Here is a 24,200-nt window from a genome sequence, read left to right on the forward strand (position 1 = left end):
TGTACTCCTAAGGCAGAGAGAAGGGCTACCAGTTGAACTGATAGAAGAAATATACATAATCACGAATTATTTGTATGCCACACGACTCTCCAGGGAAGCGCCCACTGATGGTATGTGCACACTCCGTCGATGTCATATTGTCTCTTTTGCTATGAACATCAAAGTAAAAAAAAATTGCAGACCTTGGTCACATGCTGAGTTCTTTCCTGTCCGAACACAACACCGTAAGAAAAACCGAAGCAAGCACCACACCGACCATTCCCTTAGATTGTAGTTTCGTATGCAAGAGGAGTGACGGTCTCCGGAGGGTTGTCGGTCAGGGAAACCGTGGAGGCGTCTCGGGGGAGAGCGGGCTGTCGCTTGACCTGGACAGTCACGCCATCGGCTCTGGCCTGCTTCTTTGCCGCCGCGTTCGCCTTGACTCGCTTGATGAAGTCCTCACGGGATCGAGAGGGCTGGATGTGCTCGATTCGGACGTTGATGCGCTTCTCGATGTAGCGGTGCTTGACCTTCTTGTAGATGATGATGCCGACGGCGCTCTTGGTGACGTTGTAGATAACGCCCGTCTTGCCGTGGTAGACCTTGTAGGGCATGCTGCGCATTGGGTCAGCTTCCTTCCTCCATGCTCTCCGGCACATCTCCCAGCTGCAAAAGATAGTATTCCTTACCCCTTCTGCACGGCACCGTTGGCCTTGATGTCGACAATGTCACCGACGCTGGAGGTTTGTCAGTCACGTTCAAAAAATCATCCATTTTCTCCGTCCCCAGGGCTGTACTCACTGGTACACCTTGAGGTAGGTGTTCAGGGCGATCATGCCCTTGCGGCGGAAGTCCCTGCTGAAGGCATACTGCGACCTTGTTAGCAGCGATCCAAGCGCATCTTCACAGACGTGATGAGACCAACTCGAGTGCCCGCTCGCTTTCCGTAAGAGTGACCCATCGCGACCGATTAATTGCCGTCGATATTCGTTCGAGGATTGACGAGGATGGAGGTGAAGCTTTGCTAATTTGGCGTGGGTGAAATTACGCACGGCGTGTGGAAGCGAATGTGCTTAGATAATCCACGGATTTTTTTTTCCCGCCGCGACGATAGGGCAGGATTGTGGGTTTTGGGGGGAACGGCACATGTTGCCCGGCTTAGGGCTCGTGGCTAGAAGGTCACGTGCATGGTTTCCAGACGCCAAATTTCCTATCCACACAACCTTGACGATTCCTCGAGATCACCCGCGCAAAAGTTCACCAGCAGCCACCACTTTAGGAAGCAAGTCAAGTGAGTATCTCATATACTCAATTCTTACCCGTCCGAGCCATAACCTCTGACAATTCTACAGAATGGCCCCTCGTGCGCATTCCAAGACCTCGCGTGTCCCTCGCCGACCCTTCGAGTCTGCTCGTCTGTCAGTATCACCGGCCACTGAACTAGAGCATGGCTCTGTTCATGTCGATTGTGACAAGGAAACTGACATGCTTTGATCAGGGACGCGGAGCTGAAGCTCGTTGGTGAATATGGCCTGCGCAACAAGCGTGAGGTCTGGCGAGTCGGTTTGACTCTGTCCAAGATCCGTCGTGCTGCCCGGTAAGTCGATTGTCGAAACCAGCCGCTTGAAGAAGTCATCCCCAGCTAACGGCGGGTTGCCTACAGTCAGCTTCTTACCCTCGACGAGAAGGACCCCAAGCGACTTTTCGAAGGCAACGCCCTGATTCGCCGTCTCGTCCGTGTCGGTGTCCTCGACGAGTCTCGCATGAAGCTCGATTACGTGCTGGCGTTGAAGATTGAGGATTTCTTGGAGCGCCGCCTGCAGACCTGCGTCTACAAGCTCGGCCTGGCCAAGTCTATCCACCACGCCCGTGTCCTGATCCGCCAGCGCCACATCCGCGTCGGCAAGCAGATCGTCAATGTCCCCTCCTTCATTGTCCGACTCGACTCCCAGAAGCACATTGACTTCGCCCTGACCTCACCATTCGGCAACGGCCGTCCTGGTCGTGTCCGCAGAAAGAAGGCCAAGGCCGCCGAGAAGGGCGAGGATGGTGAGGAGGAGGAGGATGACGAGTAAATGCGCACCGTATATATGTGCTAATGACTCTCCTGCATACGGAGCTGGTGCACCACTGAGGGATATCACTGGCAGGGAATAAAAAAGGGTTTATCCTCCTAGCTTTCGGCGTTGGCCAAAGGACAAAATGGAATGATTTCAAAAGCCACACAAAAAAAACACGAAAACGTAATTCCACCTGAACTATCACATATGCCTACGTGACTAGAGTATTGTCTGTTAAAAGGTGGATATATGTTTAAACGATGCCTGCATTGGGCATATCGATAGCGGTGTCTCGCGATACGTATCAACAGTAATGTTTAACGTAACAAAGCGTCCTTAGGTAGCCCTGACAAGGCGCATGCTGGATCCAGAACGCGGTAGGGATGTAGATGCGACCGGGTTCCGAGCTCCTATTCTTGACCCATGAGCTCATCTGTGCCGAGTAGCTTTGCCATTGGATCTTGAGCGACGGTTCTCTTTCGACGATATTCATCCATCTCAGCCTCCGAAACTCCCATCCCATTCATGTCCGCTTGCGTACGCTTCTTGGACCTTGCTGTCTGGGGGTCCGCTGTTGACTCGGCCTCTTCGGTTCCCGCAGATATCGGTTCAGCTCCCTGTTCCAAGGCAGGGGCAGCGTATCGTTGACGCTCGGCAGCCTCCCAAGCTACCTTGCCCTCCTCGCCAGTACAATAGCTGTTCTTGATGAACGAATGACAACATGCGTAGCCCCATTTGAAGTTTGACCACCAGCTACCCCAGACCGAGGTATGGTTGTTGATCAGAACGTCCTCTGCGTATTTGGACTTTGCACCTCTCAGCGGTGCACCTTTGATCAGGCCAGCCTCATCGTATTCGACAAACGTTTCAGACTCTGACATGGCCAGATTGCGCAGCGCAGCAGGCATGACTTTCTGTCCCTCGCCGCCGTATTTGTCCAACAGCTGCTGTTCCCGTTCCAGGCGCCTTCTCTCGGCTTCTTCTGCTTGCTTCTTTCGATAAAAGGCACCGGCTGTCGGGTTAGCCTGCAGGTGCTGCGAGGTATCGCCGCTTTTCTCCTGAACTTCCCACGCATAGCGCTGCGCCTTTTCAAATTCGCCAGCGTCGCCAGAGGATCGCATGAAACCCTCCTCGGCAAACACGTCGGCCGCCTTGTCCGCTGTTGCGCCGGAGTTGACCAGGGCTCTGGTTTTAGGATCGTACTTTGCGGACTCGAGGTCGAGATTCAGAAGATACTTGGCTGTGTCTTCTCGTATCCTAAGCTGCCTCGTTGCCGTACTCTGGTGCTTGCTCATGTCATTTTCTTCAGCGTACTTGTCACCGTCATCTTTCTCTTCCTCATCCTCTTCGCCATTGGAATTGGTCTTCGCCTTTTTTCGAAGCTCCTCCATCTGGTTATAGTCATCAATCACTTTGCGATACTCTCTGGCGTCGTATCCGTTCCAGCGATCTCGTTTTGCATCCCAACCCAGCTTGACATCTTGAACGATTTCGTCTGCCTGAATATCCTTGCCCGTCCACTTGGCCCCCTTGGCTCTAGGTCGGCTTAGACAGTCTTTGACCTTGTGCGTCATTGAGCCGCAGTTCTCGCATGCGCCCTTGCGGTATTTCGTCGCGGCCGGCCCAGCCTTCTTCCCGCGGTCGTACCACTGCGACTTCTCGTTCTTCTCCTCCCGGCGCTGATGCTTCAGGTAGTCATTGTCATCTCCTTCTTCGCCTGCATAGAACGGCCGCTTGCTGATGAAAGAGGGGATGTAAATGTTTTCCTCCTTTGAGGCCGCTCCTGTCGCGGGTTTTCGTGGTGGAGGCATGATTCTCGAGGAGGCACGTATGCGTATAATGATTGATGCGGCGATTTATCTCTGGATATGAGCGGTGATCACTCAAAAGACCAGAAGAAGGTCCTATTGAGAACAGGCTGCAGGTCGAGAGAGTTGTCCTCCCAGATGAAGGACAGATTCCAGGTGTTTGGATAGGTAGTAGTACCTGGGACTTGTACGAGACAGGCGGTCGCGAAACTTCGAAACTGCTTCGGCTGGGCCTTCACCTCAAATCAGCCAAGGTACAATGTACTTCGGCGGATGGCGCCTTGATAGGTGACTTTATCTGCACGTGATCTCGCGATTCTCTCGCCCCGCAATGACGCGACCTTGACACGTCCCTCTTGAACTTGCGATCTTTGCCTTCGATAACTTCCATTGCTGGAGAGTCACCTCAACTTCACTTCCTTTGGCTGTCACCGAGTCAAGCGCATGCTGATGGATCAATTCGCTGAGAAGAATGGTTTTGTTCCGCGTCCGCTTGAACTGTATTGATCACTATCAAGCCTTACCGAGTCGTCATGACCCCCAGCTGCGCAACGACCTCCAGGCACCCCTCGTGAATGCGACTAGAGTCCCCGTCATTCGGATCTTTGGCTCGACGGAATTCGGTCAGAAGGTGTGCGCCCATGTGCATGGCGTGTTTCCTTATCTATACGTGGAGTATGACGGAGACTTGAACCAAGACGCAGGTGAGCCATACGACGTGGTGATCTTCCATCTCATAAACTCATCGTACCTGGCATGTTGCTGAACGAGATAGTTGGGGCTTTTATATACCGCCTGCACCTCTCTATCGACCATGCGCTGGCCATAAGCTACCGGCGTGATCAGGATGGAGACAAGGCCAAGTTCGTTGCGCGGATCACCCTGGTGAAAGGGGTCCCCTTCTACGGCTACGCTGTTGGCTATAAGCCTTTCCTCAAGATCTACATGTTTAATCCTATGGTTATGACGCGACTGGCGGACTTGCTTCAGCAGGGAGTTATACTGAAGCGGAAGTTTCAGCCGTACGAGGCTCATCTCCAATATCTCCTCCAGTTCATGGTTGACTACAACTTGTATGGGTGCGATTATGTCGAATCGTCGCAGACGTTTTTCAGATGCCCGGTCCCTCCACGACATGAAGGTAACGCTGCGTCTTCTCAGCTTTGGGATGAGGGCACTGTTCCGGTGGACTATATTACGGATGACCTCGCGCTGCCTCGGGAAAGTTATTGCTCGATCGAAGTCGACATCTCCGCCCAAAATATCATCAATAGGGAGAAGATCAAGGAACGACTGCTCCACCAGGATTTTTCTGAGTTCATCAGGCCTCCGTCAGACGATACAAGGTTGGTTTCAAGTCTGGCTGGACTATGGAAGGCCGAAGCTCGAAGGCGTCAGCGTCAACTGCCACCCGGCCAAACACCCGCTCAGCCTCTTGTTTCCTCTTTTCCAAGAGAGGCTCTTGTGTCAATGTCGGCGGACTCTCGGTCATCCGAGCCACAGGCATGGATGCACGAGGAAGACTATCGGCGGAAGGTGGAGAATCTGATCTCTGAAGAACAGGAGCAGTTCCACGAGTCTGGGTTGAGCCTAGGTACCTTTCTGGAACCCCTGCCTCATGAGAGCTCGATCAAAACCAGCCTACAATCTGTCGAAGACCTCCACCCGTCGAACCTATCGGCTGCGCTTGGGCTTTCTTTGACTTCGGCACGGCCAAACGAGGATCCGAGCAGCAACATCGAGGTTGATGAACAGAAGCTGCAGATGTCTCAAGCAGACGAAGATGCCTGGCTTACAACAAATGCAGTTGGTTTGGATTTCGAGGAGGAGTCCAGGAAGGAGCATAGTGTGCCATCACTGGAGAATATTGACGCCGTAACACCCAAATCTACAATGGCTCAGTCCACCAAGGATCCCGAATCTGGAAGATCCAACGCCCGTTTTCTTGGAATTGGCGAAAGCGGTCTTTTGACTGGCCAAATCCCTAGACTACCATTCTCGTCCATTTTAGTTGAAGCTGCTCAGCGCAATCGACTCACTTATACACATGGCCAAAAGAATGTAACTGGTCTGGAGATCAGGTCAGTAAGTAAACGAACAGCATCATTGCCAGATGACAGCATTGCAAAGAGGGCCAAGCACTTTGTAACGCACCAGGGAAAATCTTTGCCTTCCTCAACGGCCGTGGATGAACCACGCTCTTGTCTCAAACCGCAATCTGATTCGCTTCAGCATATCGAACTTTTCAAGGCCTCACAAGTCGGTGCAACAAAGCCAAAGACTCAGGGTTCCAGTCGCTTCATGACATATGCCCTTCCTCCTCCTTCTGTAGCCGATGTCACTTGTCAAAGCGAGCGCGGCTGTCCGGAAGTCTTATACCAGGACGCTTTCTACAGCAATGAAGCCGATGTTCCATTGCGACGACGCGAGTATGCCGGCAGGGAGTTTCACTTGATTAGCAATACTTTGCCCTTTCTACCTAGTTTCGATCCAACGGGCAATTCTGCCCCGGCTTGGATGAGCCACGATAGCGATACAAGCCTCTCCCGCGAGGCCGACATGTGGCAAAATGAACAGCGATTGAAGGAACACTGCTCATGGAGAGGCTGGGAGATTGTCGGATTCCCTCCTTCCTACGATGAGGTTGCTAGGTGGATGGTTCAGAATGCGACTGACATGAAAAGGGCCAAACCAAGGCTAATTCGTTCATGGCTATCTCAGATAGACGGCCCAACGCCAAGGACCAAACACAACTTTAAGTACAGCCAGAGACAGCCCTCCTCGGCTATCCCACATGAGGCTCAATACATGAGCACAATGAGTCTCGAAATCCACGTCAATACAAGGGGGAATTTTGTTCCCAATCCAGAGGAAGACGAGATACAATGCATCTTCTGGCACTGGAAAGACGACGGAGCAACGAGCAGCGCGACTCCTGAAATGTCGGGATCCTCCGGTTCTGGAGTCTTGGTCCAGTCGGTCGACAGTATTCTAGCTGAGCAAATCAGAAGTGTGGTGCCTGACGAAGTTGCTGAAGAGTCGTCAGAGCTGGATTTGCTCAATAGGATGGTTGAGATTGTCAGATTCTATGATCCGGACATACTGACTGGCTATGAAGTGCATGGAAGCTCATGGGGCTATCTCATTGAACGAGCGAGGCTGAAGTATGACTATGACCTTTGCAGTGAATTCTCCAGGATGAAGACGCAATCCAACGGGCGTTTTGGCAAGGAAAACGACCAATGGGGCTTCAACACGACCTCGAGTATTCGCGTAACAGGAAGGCATATGATCAACATCTGGAGGGCAATGCGTGGCGAAGTCAACCTCCTCCAATATACGATGGAAAATGTGGTTTGGCATCTTTTGCACCGTCGCATACCTCATTATCCATGGAGGTGTCTCACATCTTGGCACCGCAGCGGCAAGCCGCAGGACGTGGTAAGGCTTCTGAGATACTACCGCACACGGACCAGACTGGACCTGGAGATTCTGGAGTCCAACGAGCTCATATCGAGGACGAGCGAGCAGGCAAGGCTTCTAGGCGTCGACTTCTTCTCCGTCTTCTCTCGCGGCTCGCAGTTCAAAGTCGAGTCCATCATGTTCCGGATCGCAAAGCCGGAGAATTTCATGCTTGTCTCCCCGAGTCGGAAGCAAGTCGGCCAGCAAAATGCTCTTGAGTGCTTACCATTGGTGATGGAGCCCCAAAGCGCCTTTTACAGTAGCCCCCTGGTTGTTCTTGATTTCCAGAGTCTCTATCCAAGCATCATGATCGCATACAATTACTGCTATTCAACGTTCTTGGGGCGCATCACAGACTGGCGAGGTAAGAGCAAGATGGGCTTCGCCGAGTACAGACGACAGGACGGGCTGTTGAGCTTGCTGGCGAAGCACATCAACGTCGCGCCCAATGGCATGATGTATGTGAAAGCCGAGGTCCGTAAGTCCCTACTCGCCAAGATGTTGACGGAAATTCTGGAGACAAGAATCATGGTCAAGAGCGGAATGAAGCAGGATCGGGATGACAAGACTCTGCAGCGGCTGCTGAACAATCGACAGCTTGCGCTGAAGCTGCTCGCCAACGTGACCTATGGTTACACGTCGGCCTCCTTTTCGGGTCGAATGCCGTGCTCGGAGATTGCGGATAGCATTGTGCAGACTGGTCGCGAGACTCTGGAGAGGGCCACTGCGTACATACATTCGGTGGAGCGATGGGGCGCTGAAGTGGTTTACGGCGATACTGATAGCCTTTTCGTCTACCTCAAGGGCCGATCCAGGGATGAGGCCTTTGTCATAGGACAGGAGATTGCTCAAGCCATCACGGAAAGGAACCCTAAGCCAGTCAAGCTCAAGTTTGAAAAAGTCTACCATCCTTGCGTTCTCCTCGCCAAGAAACGCTACGTCGGGTACAGGTACGAGAGCAAGGATCAGGCCAAGCCCGAGTTCGATGCCAAAGGCATAGAAACTGTACGCCGCGACGGGACTCCTGCAGAGCAGAAGATCGAGGAGAAGGCTCTGAGACTACTGTTCGAAACGGCGGACCTGAGCCAAGTCAAGGATTACTTCCAGGAACAGTGCAGGAAGGTGATGAGTGGTCGAGTGTCGATCCAGGACTTTTGCTTTGCCAAGGAGGTTCGCCTAGGATCCTATTCAGAGCATGGCCTACCACCTGCTGGGGCCATGATTAGCGCGAGAAAGATGCTACAAGACTCGAGGGCAGAGCCGCAGTACGGCGAACGGGTGCCCTATGTGGTGGTTACGGGAGCGCCGGGCGCTCGGCTCATCGACCGGTGTGTCTCGCCGGAGGAGCTTCTTCGCAACCCTCACTGGCAGCTGGATGCGGACTATTACATCACCAAGAATCTGATACCTCCCCTGGAGCGGATATTCAACCTCGTCGGCGCCAACGTGAGACAGTGGTATGAGGCGATGCCCAAAATCCGGCGGATCCAGCGAACCAAGGGGCACGGCCACAAGAAGCGGACTCTGGAGGCGTATATGCATTCGATTAACTGCTTGGTTTGTGGCAGAAAGGTTGTCAGCTCTGCGGAGATGTCGTTGTGCAGCTTCTGCTACGCCAAGGCGCCAGACTCGTTGCTGACGCTGCAATCGAAGCTGGTGGCGGTGGAGCGCAAGTACGACGAAATGAAGCGCATCTGCCAAGGCTGTGAAGGACTCGGCCCACTGGAAGAGGTTGCGTGTGACAGCCATGACTGCCCCGTGTTCTGGACTCGCACAAGGCTGAGAAGCAAGATGCATCACGAGCAAGTAGTGACGGAGCCCCTAATCGATGAGTTGCACGCCAGCATGGAAGACCTTTCACTGGACTGGTAGTCAAGTGAATGTGGCTTACTGTCAGACACTGAAAGCTTTTGAAAATAAGGGCTGGAGAGAGGAGGCGGAGGAAAAGGAGAATATCGTCTCACTCAATATACAACTGATCCATGGTAATTGATGCACCTGGCCTTGCCGCCGCGCGAACGCCAACGCTAAAATACAAAGATGTGCCGTCCCTACATAGCCTAAGAGATTCTCTGTGCCCTCTTGGCTAAGAGAGTAACCTCTCCGCTCTATTCATCTTATACAAGTGACTCTATGACAGGAGAAAGGAAGGTAAAATGAAAATATTGTGAAGCAGACCCCTCATGCCCCGAATTAGTGATGTGAGACGCATAGCTGAAAGATCTGAGCGGTTAAAAAGTCTAGTCGTCTACCAGCCATGCGGAATAGTCATCGTCGTCGTTCGGCTGTGCAAAAGTCGATGGGCTGATCGGAATGGGCCTGCTGGCGGTGACGGGATTGCCTGCCTCCGAGCCCTGGTCGTTGTCATCCGCGGCGACCTGCTTGCCACTCCTCTGCTGCACTGTTGGCGGCAGCTCTCCATTCCAAAGCTCAGTCTGACGTGCCTCGTCCTCAATGGCGGGAGTAGTGGGCTGTGAATCGTCCGGCGCAGCGACTACGAGGATATTCGGGCTGTAGTCGTCTTGCTGCTGGCTGTCTTGTCGCCTCCTCCGCGGCGGAGAATGGTGTCTCCCAGGCGAAGGCGCAACGCCCTGACTGTCCTCGGCTGCAAGGGCAGCCTCTTCCTCTGGGATGAGGTTTGGGGATCTCCGCTTGGACGTGGGGACAGGCCCTATCTTGGTGCCTCCATTTGTTGGCATTGGAAGTGGTGTCCCTGGTGGCGGAAGGGGTTGCCCTCGACCCATAGGCTGGCTCAGATCAACGGCGATGGTCTTATCATTGTTCCTCAAGGCCTCTCTTTGCCGTTGGATAGCGTTCCAACCCCATTGCTTTGCCTGAACAGCTGCATTGGTGACCGCTGCCAAGGTATTCCTCTTTTGCACCATACCTTCGCCCTCAAGAGATGCTGCGGGCCCAGAACCGGGGGGTTCGCGCCTCTGGAACAAGCTGCGGCTGATGGAGCCTGCCTGGGACTTGATCGAGCCGGCAGTAGGGGTGCGAGAGAGATCAGAATCAGATGCCGCCGCTACGCCGAAGGAAGACGCGGCATATTGCTGCGGTATTGGTAGCATGGGCTTGGATTCTGCATGCTGTTCGTCTTCTCCGGCTGCGTTGCCGTGCAGCTCCTTTGACGAGGAGGACGACCGCCGAGAGACGAGGGTGGACTGTGACAGCTTCCTAGTGATGGATATGGGTGAGGCGTCTTGGGACCTGGAGCGCAGTGCTGCCATGTGGTTCATGGCATGGTCCGGCGGAGACGTTGATGGTTTGAACAGGTCAGCATGCGTTGTTTCGGTTCCGACAATAGGCTCAGTGGCGGGCTTCACAATCCTAGGAGAATGAACAGGAGCCGGAGGAGCTAGGTCCACGCTGGTTGACGACGCCGCAGCCGGTGAGGCACTTGCTGCTTTGTCCGACGTCTTTCTAAGCGGACTTGTCGCCGGCTCGAGAGCGTCTATTACTGGCATTGATTGGCTCTTGTCTATGGACTGAGCGTCGTCTAGCGTCTGGGTAACGCCAGCGTCAAGGAGATCAGGAATTTCACCGTCGCCAATCTGGGCCAAGGGTTCGGCAGGCTGCGAGGAGGGCCTGACTGCATCGTCGCCTTCGAAGATGCCGCCTCTCAGCTGTTTGTGTTCCGTGTTAAAGAAGGGAACGTCGTCCCAAAATGGCTGAACTAATGTCTCGGCAAAGACCTCCTTGATGCGATTTTCTATCTGACGGGTAATGACGGTATATGTGATTTGTCTCGAGCTGACGACGGGCTCGATGGTCATCTCCAGCTTTGGCATTGTCTGGAAGGAAAACCAAATCCTGTTGCTGGGAGGCGGCTTAATCTTGAACAGAACGTGACCTTCCAGCCTGCGCAAAACGACGGCAAGAATCAAGTTGACTTCTCGAACCTTGAACCTTGCGCCCAGATCGATCCTCGCGGTAGCAGCAACCTCAATACGAAAACTGCCGGTGTATCTCAAGTCGGCCTCCACGACACACTCTCCCTCGACATTGAGATCCTTGAGTTTCAAGTTGGCGAAGTAGGGCGCAGCATCTCCCGTATCAATCTGCTGAATCGTGATATTGGTGAGGAACGAAGGCCGCTTGACGCGCGAGATCTTCTTGGTAATCTTTTCGCGTATGAACGTTTCCAGGTCCCTGGTCTTATACACGCCAAGAAAGATCCTTCCGATCATCGCGTTGATCCAGCGCGAGTGCACCTGATCCTCTGATGAATGCAGCTTCTGCACAAGTGAAATGATAGACTTGAGCTCGAACTGCTTGGGATTGGGCGCGATATGCTCGAACCCGAACGTATGCTGTTGGTTCTTGAGCATAGCAAAGTAGAAGTCTTCCTTGGCTGAACAATTTTCCGAGAACAAATAAAACGGCCTCGACGCCTGGTTGTCGGGGGTATGTTCGGATTCGTTGGGTTTTCGCGTCAGGGATATTGCGTTTCGCTTGATGAACAGCTCGCCCTCGGGGGTCACGTCGCCTCCGGAATACAGCCCTATCCTATGATGCGCTAGGGATATCACATGTCGTACTTCGAGCTGCTCTTCGTCGTCAAACAACATCAAATGCCCATGTCTGCGGAGCTGATCAGCACATGGTCAAGGCGGCAACATGCGAATGGCGAGATGGGGAGGGCAGAAGCGTACCTGAGCACCACGTAAAAGACATTGCCTGCCTTCTTGGGCCGTTGGCTGACACTGCTGCTACTATCCATCGAGCTGGCAGCAGCCTTGCGATCGAATATACTCCTATACATTGTCTGATAGACGCTCGGACTTGTAGGGGTCACTGTGGCGGAGCCGATGGGGGTTGAGCGTTCCACGGGCTTTGCGTTGATGCCCATGGGGGTATATTCGCGGCAGACGGCAAAATACCCAGCGGCGACATCAACATCGGCATTTGTCCTCTTGGAATCGCTGTTGTTCCTGGCCCTCCTGGCCTCGTCGAGTGCAGTCGTGTCGTCGCCGGGACGGACGATGCTGCCATCGTCATGATCCTCTTGAAAGCCGAGGGTGCGTCGGTACGGCAGGTTATAGTATCCGTAGAGGAAGACAAACGCAACCAACAGAGGGATAAAAGTCACGCCGCCTAGTAGATAGGCCACCAAGATCGTGGTCCAGGTAGCCATGGTGAAGGGCGGCGAGAGAGAGGGGGGGGGGGGGGAGAGGGAGAGAGGACAGCAAGAGACGGAAAGAATGGACGGGCGCCTCAGCTGTAGGAACTTGCCGGCCACGAGAATGGCGGCCCAGCTATAGACGATCAAGGCGAAAGCAACGCGATGGAAAAGCAGACAATCATTATGCTGCACGAGAGAAAGCTGCCAGGGTGGGTTGGTCGAGCGATAGTCGAGCTGCTGCTGCAGCGTTTACATGTAGCTTGGAGGTAAGCTGGCCAGATATGATTGACTTGAAGCTGGGCTACGTCATGTGATGCCGGAGCCGAGCGCAGGTCACTTTAGTCAGGTAAGAGAATGCGCTTTTGCGTCATGTACCCCCCCCAACTCCTCTACTTGATATTTGGGCGTAAAATCCCACTTAAAGTAAGTAGCCTCCGCTGGAAAATACCATGTTCGTTGTTTACCCCAGAGCTCCGGAGGGACTGTAATCGTCTTTCAAATTTGTAGCATTGTGATGCGGAACTCAAGCGGCTATCTTCGAGAGACCGGATATAAAGCTGAAATGTCGAGCTTCCTTAGCCACGGCAGGCATAGCAGGTAGCCGCCAATGTCGCCGGCGGTTAGAGATGACGACAGCGAAGCAAAATGGGAGGTACCTTAGTAGGTGCTTGACCAAGAACGCTCGCCGGAATCAACATAACGTACCTACCTAGGTAGGTACGTAGTAGGTAATAAGTCCTCCGTAATCGACCTGAAAACACTACCTATAGAGTAGTCCACCTTACATGACAGGAACCTCACTACCCTACTGCTAGGGAGGTACCTTAGGTATCATATTCGTCCTAAGAGATACCTAGACGATGGAAAGTAGGTATATTCATATTCTCCCATAGCTCTTGTCGGTTCAAGTCAGAGACATTTCGGGAAGTAAAGACCAGTCGAAGGGAGGACTTCAAAAAGCCCCAGGTATTGCTACTGACTGCTAGGAACCCAAGGTACCTAGGTACTGGAATATCGACGCATGGCTTTTTGCAGGCGAAAACTAGGTACTGCGGATACCTAGTAGTAGGTAAGCTTCGAACATTCGTGATGATGAATCCACTATCAAGAGCCCAACAACTCCCTCCTTTCTCTTTGGCTCCCTCTCTCTCTTTGGCTCCCTCTCTCTCTTTCTCTTTGCACTTATCTCCCCCTCTGTCCCATCACGTTTTCCACTTGGAGGAGAGCGTATGTTTGGGGGAGGATGCATGGACAGAATGTGGGCTTATTTCCCTCGGCTTATCCCCCACGCTCATTTCCTCCCCTCCGTGTCTGCCAGTACCTCATGGTTATGTTCTTTGCGCTAAAAGGCTAGAATCCACCCACCCTCTGTTTGCAACCAACGCATTATTGTCTTCAACCAATCCACGCCTAAAATAGCTGACCAAGGACGCGGCAGGGGGGGGCTTTGAGCGGTTAATATACGCCTACGGTTGGCTGTGATCGTACCCACCTGTGCAGTGCTACAGATGTCCAACCAACATACATATTGAAACATTGAACCCATGGAATACAACCATGCTCGAGGATTCTCTATTCCTGGCCTTCTTAGTCCACTCGAAAGCGCAATAATACATCAAGTTCAGGTACCTCCTACCTTTCGTACTTCGGGTCAAGAGCACATGAAATATACCTCAGAAGCCGTTTCCGTCTAAGGTTCCCCATGCTTTAGTGTAGGGAGTGATAAATAATTGGGAGTCTCCCCTTCAGAACACTTAACCTACTTCCTCCCCCTCACATCCTTCTGGCTAAGTCTCATTTTTGCTCTTACCGACAACTTCTGTCTACTTTGAAGCACCCAACAAAAGTCACAGGCTGCACTACCTAACCATCTGCATCTCATAAGGGACCACAGGAGAAGAAGGGGCGATAATACCTAGGTGCACGCGACTCCGTGGTTCGACAACCATGAGGATTGGGTGTTTGCAATTTGCACCCCAAGTGGGCGATGTGGACAATAACTTGAATCGCGCTGATGCAGTCCTCTCGAGAGCGAACCCTGATGATCTGGATGTTCTTGTTCTACCCGAACTGGCCTTTTCCGGTATGCATTCTACTCTGCATTTGTTACTGCTCTGATCCTTTTCCCTGCGGGCTCCTCACAGTTCCCCCACCCCAACTATTGACCAAGTTGTATAGCAGACTAATTGTCGCCTAGGGTACAATTTCAAGTCATTACAGGATATCTCGCCATTCCTTGAGCCTTCAGGCTCAGGTATCAGCGCGCTCTGGGCCAGGACGATGGCTTTGAAGTATAACTGCACGGTTCTTGTTGGGTATCCTGAGAAAGTTGACGTCTCTCCCAACTGGCCGACGGGTCCCGAATATTACAACTCAGCCATTGTGGTTAATGGAGATGGCGAAACAATCGCGAATTATCGGAAGTGTTTCCTTTATTATACGGACGAGTCATGGGCACTGGAAGGCAATCGCGGATTCTTTGATGGTTATATCCCCGGGCTCGGCAACACTTCCATTGGCATATGTGAGTCAGCAGAAAGCTACACTGTTCCCATCTGAATGAAGTTATCCTAACGATGCATTATTAGGTATGGACATCAAGTAAGTGAGCGGCTGTCGAATCTTGACGTGCTTTCCCATCACTTTGCGAACGTATTTCTAATTGCAGAATCTTAGTCCATACAAGTTCGAAGCACCATGGCACGCCTTTGAGTTTGCCTTCCATGTTCTCGAAGTCGAGTCGAATCTAGTCATTGTCTCCATGGCGTGGATGACGAGAGAAGATCGCCGTCACTTCAGTCGAATGCCTAACGAGCCAGATATGAATACGTTGACATACTGGGTAACACGATTGGAGCCACTGATTCGCTCTAACAACGAGGACGAGATCATCGTGGTCTTCTGCAATCGCACTGGTACTGAAGATGAAGCAACCTACGCTGGAACCAGTGCCGTCATCGGCATCCAAGAGGGAGAAGTGAAAGTATATGGTTTGCTGGGGAGGGGCGAGAAAGAGTTGTTGGTCGTCGACACCACCAATCCGCCCTATGCTAAGATGGTCTATCGGCCAGATGCTGCTGCATTGGACAGGCAAACTGGCGAACTGGAGCAAGAAATTGTGGCAAATGATCGAATTCTCTCCGACAAAACATACAGCTCCTTGGATCATGGCTCGTTATCCGCAAAGTCAGACCATGGTGTTGGATCCCTCATGGACCATGAACAGCCAGTTGCTAATGGGCGAGATTCCAGCCATGAAGTACCCTCATCTTCGCAACCGCCATCTATGGCTCATCACTCTCCATCGACTGAACCCACAAGTCCATCGGCACCTTCACTTTCCAACCGAAGCGAACCGATTGCCCACAAACAATCATTCAGTAACTCACAGCCAAAGGTCCCGACGAGGCAACCTCCCAAGCAAACTGCGAAGCGACGAACCCCATCTATATCCATTCCATCGCAGCTCGAATCCGTCGATCACAATCACGCGACCAGTAATGGAGAAGGAAACGACGTCCCGACGCCTTCTGCGCCTAGTCCAACGCCACAAGCTGTTCGGCCGCGACTGATTATACCGCAGTCATCATCACCGGTCTTGAATCAACATTCGGAGAACAACATTCCAAGTGCAACGTCCATAAGGTCCGCGGAGTCGTTACAGTCCGTCAAGTCGGATGAGTCGGAAGTTTCAACTCGAACATTGCGCTCAAATCCTAGACCACCAGAAGATAGCACACCATATCCTCATAGCGGCCTTCCTCTCAGTGGGTATCCATCGAATTCGTTCCAGCATGGTTTTGAGAAGCGCATATACGGCGGCGATGTCACCATTGAACACGAGGCTGATGCTTTGTCCCCGACCACCCCATATGATGAAGCCACAGCATCACCTCGTTGGTTTTGGCGACCGCACGACAGTGTATTTCGATCCTCAGCTTCTGGTGGAGTGGAATGGGCTACAGGCACTCCTATTGGAAGAAAGCCAGAGCCTTTCCTGTGGTCAGCGATCAGGGATATCTCCTCATTGCCCGAAGATGCAAGCGAGAACAAAAGCCCGAGTGGTGCTCCAGGGCCGAAAAGCACCGGATCCCAGAATTCCCAGTCTCCAAGATCGAACACATCATCCAATAAGACGGGCAAGTCAACTCCGTCCGCGGCGGCAAAGACAACCCAGCGTACCAACGCCAAGAATGAAAAGCATCCTTCGAGACCTTCCTCGCCCAAATCGCGCAATGCGAGCCGCTCTGGAATCAGGGGCAGGTCTGACTCTTCACTAAGCCCGCAAGATATACCGAGCGCAGTATCACAGCATATCGAGCAGATTTCTCAACGAGCGGAGTCTAGAAATAGACATAATTCGGATCCTCAGCGACGCGGCTCAGCCGTGGACCATTCTCCATTACAGCAGATGCGAAGTGATGGCTGGCAGAAGTTTACATCTGATTCTGCGGCAGGGCATTTGATACCCATTGCTGCAAGCCCTAGCCTCTTGGGGCCTGGCAGCCGGGCAAACATACCAACGCCCGTGGCGATCGATTACTACCGTCATGCCACTCCTCGAAGCACTCCTCATCATACCAACTACCAACACTTTGATGGTAATCGTCAGCTTGGCTTTCTCGACAACAACTTTGTTGGTGGTCACCACGCATCTGTAGAACATACGAAGCAGGACCGTATGTCTTCTCCGAGCAATCGAGACGCAATGCCGAAAACATCACGCTCTGTTAGCAGAGGACGCCAGCCAAGTCGCAGCAATAAACATACCGACGCGGTCACACTTGAACCAGACTCTGAGAGAGCTACTTCAGCAGACTCGACCAGAAATAACATCCTGCACACGCGAATTGGCAAGCGACACTCCTACGAAAAGGGCTTGAGCTTCCCGTCAGACGATGGACACTCTCATGCTGAATGTTCACATACCCAGAAGACCCGAGATGAACCCAAGTTCGAGAGAGTTGAGGTGGTCAGTTGCCCGGATTGTCCCATCCATGGTCGTCAATCTACTACGCTATCGGAGCCCTCCATGCCTGTTAGGCATGACAGCCAAGGCGCGAGCCCCGAACTCCAACGAAACGTGAGCTACTCTGCCTCCACGGAGCCAACAAGAGGGAAGGAGGCTGGACCGAATGAAACCTCAACTCGGGAGGCTACGGCCGCTCACATACTGACTGGCGCCAATGGCCGTATCGGGCATTCTGTCGCGGATCAACAAGTGCTCAGGACCAGTTTTGCGCTATGTAAGAATCCCGGCCATGCCACTTTATCTTCCGAGTCTGGGCCGACTTCCACAAACCCACAATTCGATCCCACCACGCCGAGAGCAATGTTGTTTCGGCCTCATAGTACGCGTGTTGACTCATTGCCCAATGCTGACTCGCGAGGTAATGAAAAATCGCCGAGTTGGTTCATCGTCGAGGAGAAATCGCACGAATCTGGACTCGATTCCACGATTTGACAAGATACATGGTGATGAAGTGTTGAAAACTAGCGTGTTGAACATCTCGACCGCTAATGCAGATATGGAGAGGAGAACCTTCTGTTCCCACGGCAGAAGAACGCAACTGAGGTTATTGGGGGATTTGTCGGTGACTCTGAAACCTTTTTCTCAAGGCGCAGCAGATATTCAAGATCAAATATCTCCCATCGATGCGATGATCGCGCGTCCACTAAGACTACTGGACGTGATTGTGGACGGTGTCTATTTTGGTGTTCGCCTACATGCTTGCGTAGCAAACGCTTGCCGTCATAAGACCCATGAGGTCACTTTACGCCGGTTGTGACAAAGCGGCCTTGTGACGGCCCAAAGTGATATTGAGGGCTCGCCGGGTAAGGTGCTTGTCACTAATATACTGGGTACAACGAACGAGTTGAGAGATGTTGGTTCTGGAGAGAAGTATAGCCCCAATGAGTTTAGCAGACTCCATGAGTATTTGCTTTGATCGTAGACTACACTTGAAGCAAGTTTACTACCTGCCTGGAGACTATAACATGGAGCCACTTGAAGTGAACATGATACAGGCAAAGTTTTCTCAAAAGCGACAATTCCAGATTGACGCAATTAAAAGAGTCCGCTCATTTCCAAAGGCTACTGTAGCTACACTTTTGTAAAGAGGCAGCGCTTGCTCCATTGGTGAAGCTCAGGTGCAGAAGTATCCCGGCAACAAGGTGTATGAAGCACTCGCATCTCTCTGCCTTTGAATTAAGGCTCAAGGGTTGACTCTGGCGATGAGCGACCATCTCCCCCGCTCGTGCTGCAAAGCTTACAATATATTTTACCTAGGTAAGGTAGGTATGTACGTGTTGAACGGCAGTGAGCCACATGAGTACATACTTATATGTGTTCTCTCCGACTATGTAGATACCTACTTTGCCCAACTTTAGGCACACATTCTGAGCAACATCTCGAGCGAAACGCCATACAGAATATATATGTAAAGATGAGACAGGTGATTGACAAGACAGCAACTACAGCCATACTGAACTTGTGCTGATGCAACTGGCCGGTCGTGTAAGACTGTAGCTGATGGACTGCTCGTGACTGGACACAGCCCTACATTGAACCTCCCCCAAGCCACAGAATCAGCCAAAAGCCGGCTCGGAGCAAAAGAGATTCCCAGCTGGCGCTAAACAACGCCACTTTTACAGGGGCCCGGCTCCTTCGGCGGTGGTTTGATAGCGTATGACAGGGGTGTCACAGGGGTGTCACAGGGGGTTCCGGGGGATCTTCTCGCGGAGGCTTACAGGGACCACGTAAACGAGCCAATGAACGGCTTCGGGCCCCTGCCTGCCAAAACGCCACGAAGAAGCCACAAAGAGCTTCCAATCTATCCGAGTGCCCTTTTCGTGACGATGTTGAGCCTCGTTTCCATTTCCAAGTGTCGGGACACGCAAGCAATGGCATGAAAGAAGGAGTCGTTTTTTGCGTTGGAGACTGTTTTGAAGGCACTGAGAGAGCTCATGTGCTCTCGTCTATAAATTCATCATGGCCGCCGTACTCTTAGATCTCGTTTCCTCTCATCAGACACCTCACATAAGTTACAACTACTACACACATCAACAACCTCTACCCTTGATATTGGAACTTATTCTACACAGAAGGCTCACATATCACACCACTTGATTATCACTTTGTACACCAAACCAGAAATTATTAGACTTACTAAAATGGCCCTCGTCAGTCGCATCTGGGGTTGCTTCAACCCACCCACGCCCCCCAAATCCAGCGATGCCATCAGGTTCGGCGTCCTGGGAGCTGCTGGCATTGCGTGAGTCTACTTATATATCATTCTCCCATTGTATCGAAGAAGGTTTATTAACAAATGTCCACAGACCCCTTGCCTTGTTCAACCCCGCCAAGTCCCATCCCGAAGTCATCATCCAAGCCATCAGCGCCCGTGATCGCAAAAAGGCAGAGGAATACGCAAAGTCCCACAGCATCCCAGAGGTCAAGGATACCTACCAAGGTAACTAACTCAGCACATGTCTCTCAAAGGACCTCTTCTTCATGATACAACCCGATATTCAAGAAGATCCATTTCATGACTGTACCCCCATATGCAAGCAAGCTCAAACTAACCCCTGACAGAGATCCTCGACGACCCCAACATCGACGCCGTCTTCATCCCCCTCCCCAACGGCCTACACTTTGAATGGGCCGTCCGCGCCATCCGCGCCGGCAAGCACGTCCTCCTCGAGAAGCCCTCCGTGTCCAACTCCACCGAGGCCGAAATCCTCTTCAACCTGCCCGAGCTGGACGCGCCCAACGCGCCGGTCCTCCTCGAGGCCTTTCACAGCCGCTTCTACCCCTCGTGGGCCCTCTTCCGCTCCCTCGTCGAGCCCTCCGAGATTGAGCACGTCGAGACCCGCTCCATGATCCCCTGGTGGGCCAGCAGCAAGGACCAGATTCACTTCAACTACGCGCTGTCTGGGGGCTCCATCATGGCCATGGGCACGTACAACCTCGCCGCCCTGCGCCTGCTCTTTGGCGAGAGCCCCGAGGAGTGCCTCAGCTGCGACGTCAAGGCGTACACCGACGGCATCCACGACAAGTGCGACTACGAGTTCAAGGCCACGTTCCGGTTCCCCGGCGGCCGCACCGGCGTCGCCTCCAGCACCCTCATGGGCGAGACCATCATCAAGCCCTCGTGGGTCACCGTCACTACGAAGCAGGTGCCCTTCCCGAACGTCAACCTCCCGGCCGGCCAGCAACAGTTCCAACGGCGCGAGCTCACGCTTCAGGGGCTTGTCCACGGCGTCTTCTGGCACCGTATCGACATCAAAGAGATGAACGAGATCCGCTCCAAGGACGGCAGCGTCGTCAAGGCCTGGACCAAGGCGACGTCCCGCAAGGCCTACACCTGGAAGGAGGCCGGAGGCGAGTTCGCCGATCTGCCGGGCGAGGCGCACTGGATGTCGTATAGGCACCAGCTGGAGCAGTTTGTCAACAGGATCAAAGGCCGCAAGACGCAGCATTGGGTCGACAGGGAGGACTCCATTGCTCAGATGAAGATGGTTGACATGGCGTATGAGAGGAGTGGCTTGGGGCCTCGGCCTGCGAGTTCCTTTCGGTGAAGGCTCATGTTGGAGGAGGCTTGAGTGTGTTTCCTTTCTCAATGCCGTTTTAGACGGTCAACGAGATTCCTCTTTTGTGATATAGCCGCCTACAAAATGCATCGATATGAATAAAGGATAGGCCCCCTTGCTTCAAGGGCATCTTGCTTCCATTTGACTATATTTGCTCATGTTCAAGAGTATATTTTCAATGCCTACCATTGCCTGTTCATTAAAGATGGAATGATAGAACTATGATGACAGCGCTTGTCGTCTTTAAACCCGCATTGCTCACTACCTACAGGCGCTAGGGGGGGGTTTAGTCAGAGGTCTAGTAAGAGTTAGGGGCGTGAAAATAGTTTTTCTTTATATGCGCTTTTACTTACGCTTACTGTAAATAATAGTTATATTATAATAAGAGCTACCTATATTATTACTATATAAAAACAGTTTTCTATTTAAAGTACTTTTTATTATATACTATTATAAAATAATATACTATATTAAGGAAAAATTAGCACTGTCTTAAAGTTATTATAATAATGCATATACTTTTTATATAAAAGCATTATTATTTAAAAGTGTTTTATAATTATAAATAGCTTTAATATAAAATATATCTTAAGTTAAGATAGTTTTCTAACTTATAATAGCTTTTTATAAATACTTATTTTTATTAATATTATAATTAAATAGATAGCTATTTTAAAATATAAATAGTAAGTAATATATTACTATAATAATTATTATAGCTATTATAAAAGTAAAAACTCTTTTATAATAATTAAAGACTATAAAAATATAATAAAGCTAAAGTAATAACTATTTACTAAAAAATAACTATTTTATATACTATAATATTTTTTTACTTTATATCTTTATTTAATGCTTATAGTTATTATAAACTTATTAATGCGCTATATAGTTTTATACCTTTTTATATTTACTAAGTATTTAATTTTATTTAGTTTTATTAAATTATAAAGTAGTATTATATAAATATTAAATTTTCTATTAGTATAAAAGTGCTTTACTATTAATATTAACTATAATACTTATATAGTACTTACTTAAGGTATTAAATAATAATACTATAAAACTATTATAATAATAAAATTTAGTGTTTTAGAATATTAAAATATAACTAATATAAAAATATAACTATAATATAATAAAAATTAGTTAACTATAACTATAAAGACAGAAAGATATTAAAAAATATATTTTAAAATATATATAATATAGCTATAATATAAAAATATAATAATAGCATTTTTAATAAAATAAGGCATAAACTTATATTATAATACTAGAGTTTTAGTATTATTAAAGGATGCAGGTTATATTATATAGGCATATTTATTTTTAAGAAGAGAGAAGGTTATTAAGTAAAGCTTTTTAATTATAAAAGAGTTTTCTTTTTTTATATTTAGTATATTACTTAAGTAGTATAAAGCTAGGTGTAAAATTTACTTATTTAATATATTAGTATTTTTAAGTTTAGTATAAATATTACTATTAGAATAATTTCTAAATAATAAAAGACTTACTTATTAGTATATAAGGCTATACTTAGCTTTAAGAATAAATAAGTAATATATAAGAAGTAGGTAAGAACTGCTTTTTTCTTTACTTTACTTTAGTTTACTTAACTAGATATATATATATTAACTTTTATAGTATATAAAAAAGAGTTATAAAAGAACCTATAATAAACTAATATAATTAGTTAGTGTATTAAATATAAATTCTTTAGGTTATTTATAACTTACTAAGTATCTCTTATATATTTAGTATATAAGCTAATTAGTCTAGTGTAAATAATTACCTGTTTATATTATAAATTACTTTTTTATAAGTACAGCAGTTACTTTAACCTAATTAATACTAGTATTAGTTCTTTACTATATTAAGGATATTACTAGGACTATAGTAATAAAAGGTAAGTAAGAGGAGTATATAATTAGTATTTAGCTATCTTTTAGTATATATATAATTTATATATTTACCTAGTATTAGCCTAAGTATTAGGACTTAAGTAAGGTTTTTATATAAAAGCTTCTAAATATAATCTAGTTAATAATAATAAATATATAAGTCTAATAAGTAAGTGTATATTAATAAAAATAGATATTTACTTATACTTTAGTAATAAAGGATAAATAGTTTTAAAGTGTTAATAGTAAAGTTAAGAGAGAGAAGATAAGTGTTATATATTAGCTATTAATATTAAAAGAATATATTTACTAAGGAAGAAAGGAATTATAAAGGAAAATAACTTATAATTTTCTTTTTATAAGGAATAATAATATTAAATTACTTAACTTTTATATTAGGTTAGTTTTAAAGGTTATAATAAGCCTTAATTTTATAGTATTATAATATAATTACTTACTATTAGAGAGAAGATTTATAAATTAAGTAATATATTTTAATATAAGATATTAGTAGTTATAAATAGAAAATATATATATATTTAAGGTAAAGTAGAGTATAAATATATAGTAAATAATATAGTATTAACTTAAAATATTTACTATTTATTTATTAGTTAATATTTATAGCAGTAAATATATATTTACTAATATAAGGTAATATAAAAATAAATATAAAAAAGTATTAAAAAGTATTAAAAGTAGAAAAATATTAATATTAAAAGTTAGAAGCTATATATATAGTAAGTGCTTACTACTTTAAAAAGAGGGCATAGGCTCCTTTTTTATTTAACTAATAACTGCCTCCCTTTTAGTAAGAACTGCTTCTTATAAGTAATTACTTTACACTATTATATAATTACTTAATATATATTAGTATATATAAAATTTCCTTTTATTATAAAAATTCTTTCTATTTAATATTAATAAAGTTATAAGTATTAAGAAAATTCTAATTATATTATTACTTTTTAATACTTATAGTTTACTAGTATTATCTCCTAAGTCTTAAATTATTTCCTTATATAAAGTAAATATTAAAATTAAAGAATAAGAGGCTTTTATTATATTAAGGCATAATTTATATTTTCTTTTTTTAAATATAAAGTAGCCTAACTATAGTTTTAGTGCTAGTAAGGTTATAAATTAAATACTTTAGTACTAGCTTTTTTATTTCTTTTTAAGAATGCTTTTTTATAAAATCTACTACTATAAATAAATACTTATTTATAACTTATATATAAATAAAAAGGCTAAAAAGCTTAGTATATCT

General features: G+C 48.4%; 7 protein-coding genes across 7 annotated transcripts; 4 read left to right on the plus strand and 3 right to left on the minus strand.

The window, feature by feature from the left end:
• Nucleotides 1-121: 121 nt before the first annotated feature.
• TRIREDRAFT_121278 (uncharacterized protein) lies at nucleotides 122-964 on the minus strand. The gene is made up of 4 exons (XM_006964308.1): nucleotides 905-964; nucleotides 781-848; nucleotides 669-716; nucleotides 122-594 (listed from the first exon to the last, which is right to left on the minus strand). The coding sequence occupies exons 1-4, from the start codon at nucleotides 938-940 to the stop codon at nucleotides 264-266; spliced, it is 483 nt and encodes a 160-aa protein (XP_006964370.1). The 5' UTR covers nucleotides 941-964; the 3' UTR covers nucleotides 122-263.
• Nucleotides 965-1,331: 367 nt separating this feature from the next.
• On the plus strand, nucleotides 1,332-2,072 carry rps9 (ribosomal protein S9, S4 family; the record flags this gene model as incomplete). Its single annotated transcript, XM_006964155.1, has 3 exons — nucleotides 1,332-1,397; nucleotides 1,478-1,576; nucleotides 1,643-2,072. 3 exons carry the CDS (start codon nucleotides 1,333-1,335, stop codon nucleotides 2,052-2,054), a joined length of 576 nt encoding a protein of 191 aa, XP_006964217.1. The 3' UTR covers nucleotides 2,055-2,072.
• A 377-nt stretch (nucleotides 2,073-2,449) lies between these two features.
• On the minus strand, nucleotides 2,450-3,850 carry TRIREDRAFT_3419 (uncharacterized protein; the record flags this gene model as incomplete). Its single annotated transcript, XM_006963962.1, has 1 exon — nucleotides 2,450-3,850. The coding sequence occupies one exon, from the start codon at nucleotides 3,848-3,850 to the stop codon at nucleotides 2,450-2,452; it is 1,401 nt and encodes a 466-aa protein (XP_006964024.1).
• Nucleotides 3,851-4,319: 469 nt separating this feature from the next.
• TRIREDRAFT_73190 (zeta catalytic subunit of dna polymerase) lies at nucleotides 4,320-9,181 on the plus strand (the record flags this gene model as incomplete). Its single annotated transcript, XM_006964156.1, has 2 exons — nucleotides 4,320-4,551; nucleotides 4,623-9,181. The coding sequence occupies 2 exons, from the start codon at nucleotides 4,320-4,322 to the stop codon at nucleotides 9,179-9,181; spliced, it is 4,791 nt and encodes a 1,596-aa protein (XP_006964218.1).
• A 368-nt stretch (nucleotides 9,182-9,549) lies between these two features.
• TRIREDRAFT_59302 (uncharacterized protein) lies at nucleotides 9,550-12,446 on the minus strand (the record flags this gene model as incomplete). Its single annotated transcript, XM_006964309.1, has 2 exons — nucleotides 9,550-11,893; nucleotides 11,965-12,446. 2 exons carry the CDS (start codon nucleotides 12,444-12,446, stop codon nucleotides 9,550-9,552), a joined length of 2,826 nt encoding a protein of 941 aa, XP_006964371.1.
• Nucleotides 12,447-14,258: 1,812 nt separating this feature from the next.
• On the plus strand, nucleotides 14,259-17,898 carry TRIREDRAFT_121284 (uncharacterized protein; the record flags this gene model as incomplete). Its single annotated transcript, XM_006964157.1, has 4 exons — nucleotides 14,259-14,517; nucleotides 14,632-14,958; nucleotides 15,023-15,035; nucleotides 15,111-17,898. The coding sequence occupies exons 1-4, from the start codon at nucleotides 14,382-14,384 to the stop codon at nucleotides 17,896-17,898; spliced, it is 3,264 nt and encodes a 1,087-aa protein (XP_006964219.1). The 5' UTR covers nucleotides 14,259-14,381.
• A 1,709-nt stretch (nucleotides 17,899-19,607) lies between these two features.
• Nucleotides 19,608-21,014, plus strand: TRIREDRAFT_3422 (uncharacterized protein; the record flags this gene model as incomplete). The annotated part of the gene is made up of 3 exons (XM_006963963.1): nucleotides 19,608-19,708; nucleotides 19,773-19,906; nucleotides 20,029-21,014. The coding sequence occupies 3 exons, from the start codon at nucleotides 19,608-19,610 to the stop codon at nucleotides 21,012-21,014; spliced, it is 1,221 nt and encodes a 406-aa protein (XP_006964025.1).
• Nucleotides 21,015-24,200: the final 3,186 nt, after the last annotated feature.

This window comes from Trichoderma reesei (genome assembly GCF_000167675.1).
Source record: "Trichoderma reesei QM6a unplaced genomic scaffold TRIREscaffold_6, whole genome shotgun sequence".
In the NCBI taxonomy this organism is placed as follows: Eukaryota; Fungi; Ascomycota; class Sordariomycetes; order Hypocreales; family Hypocreaceae; genus Trichoderma; species Trichoderma reesei.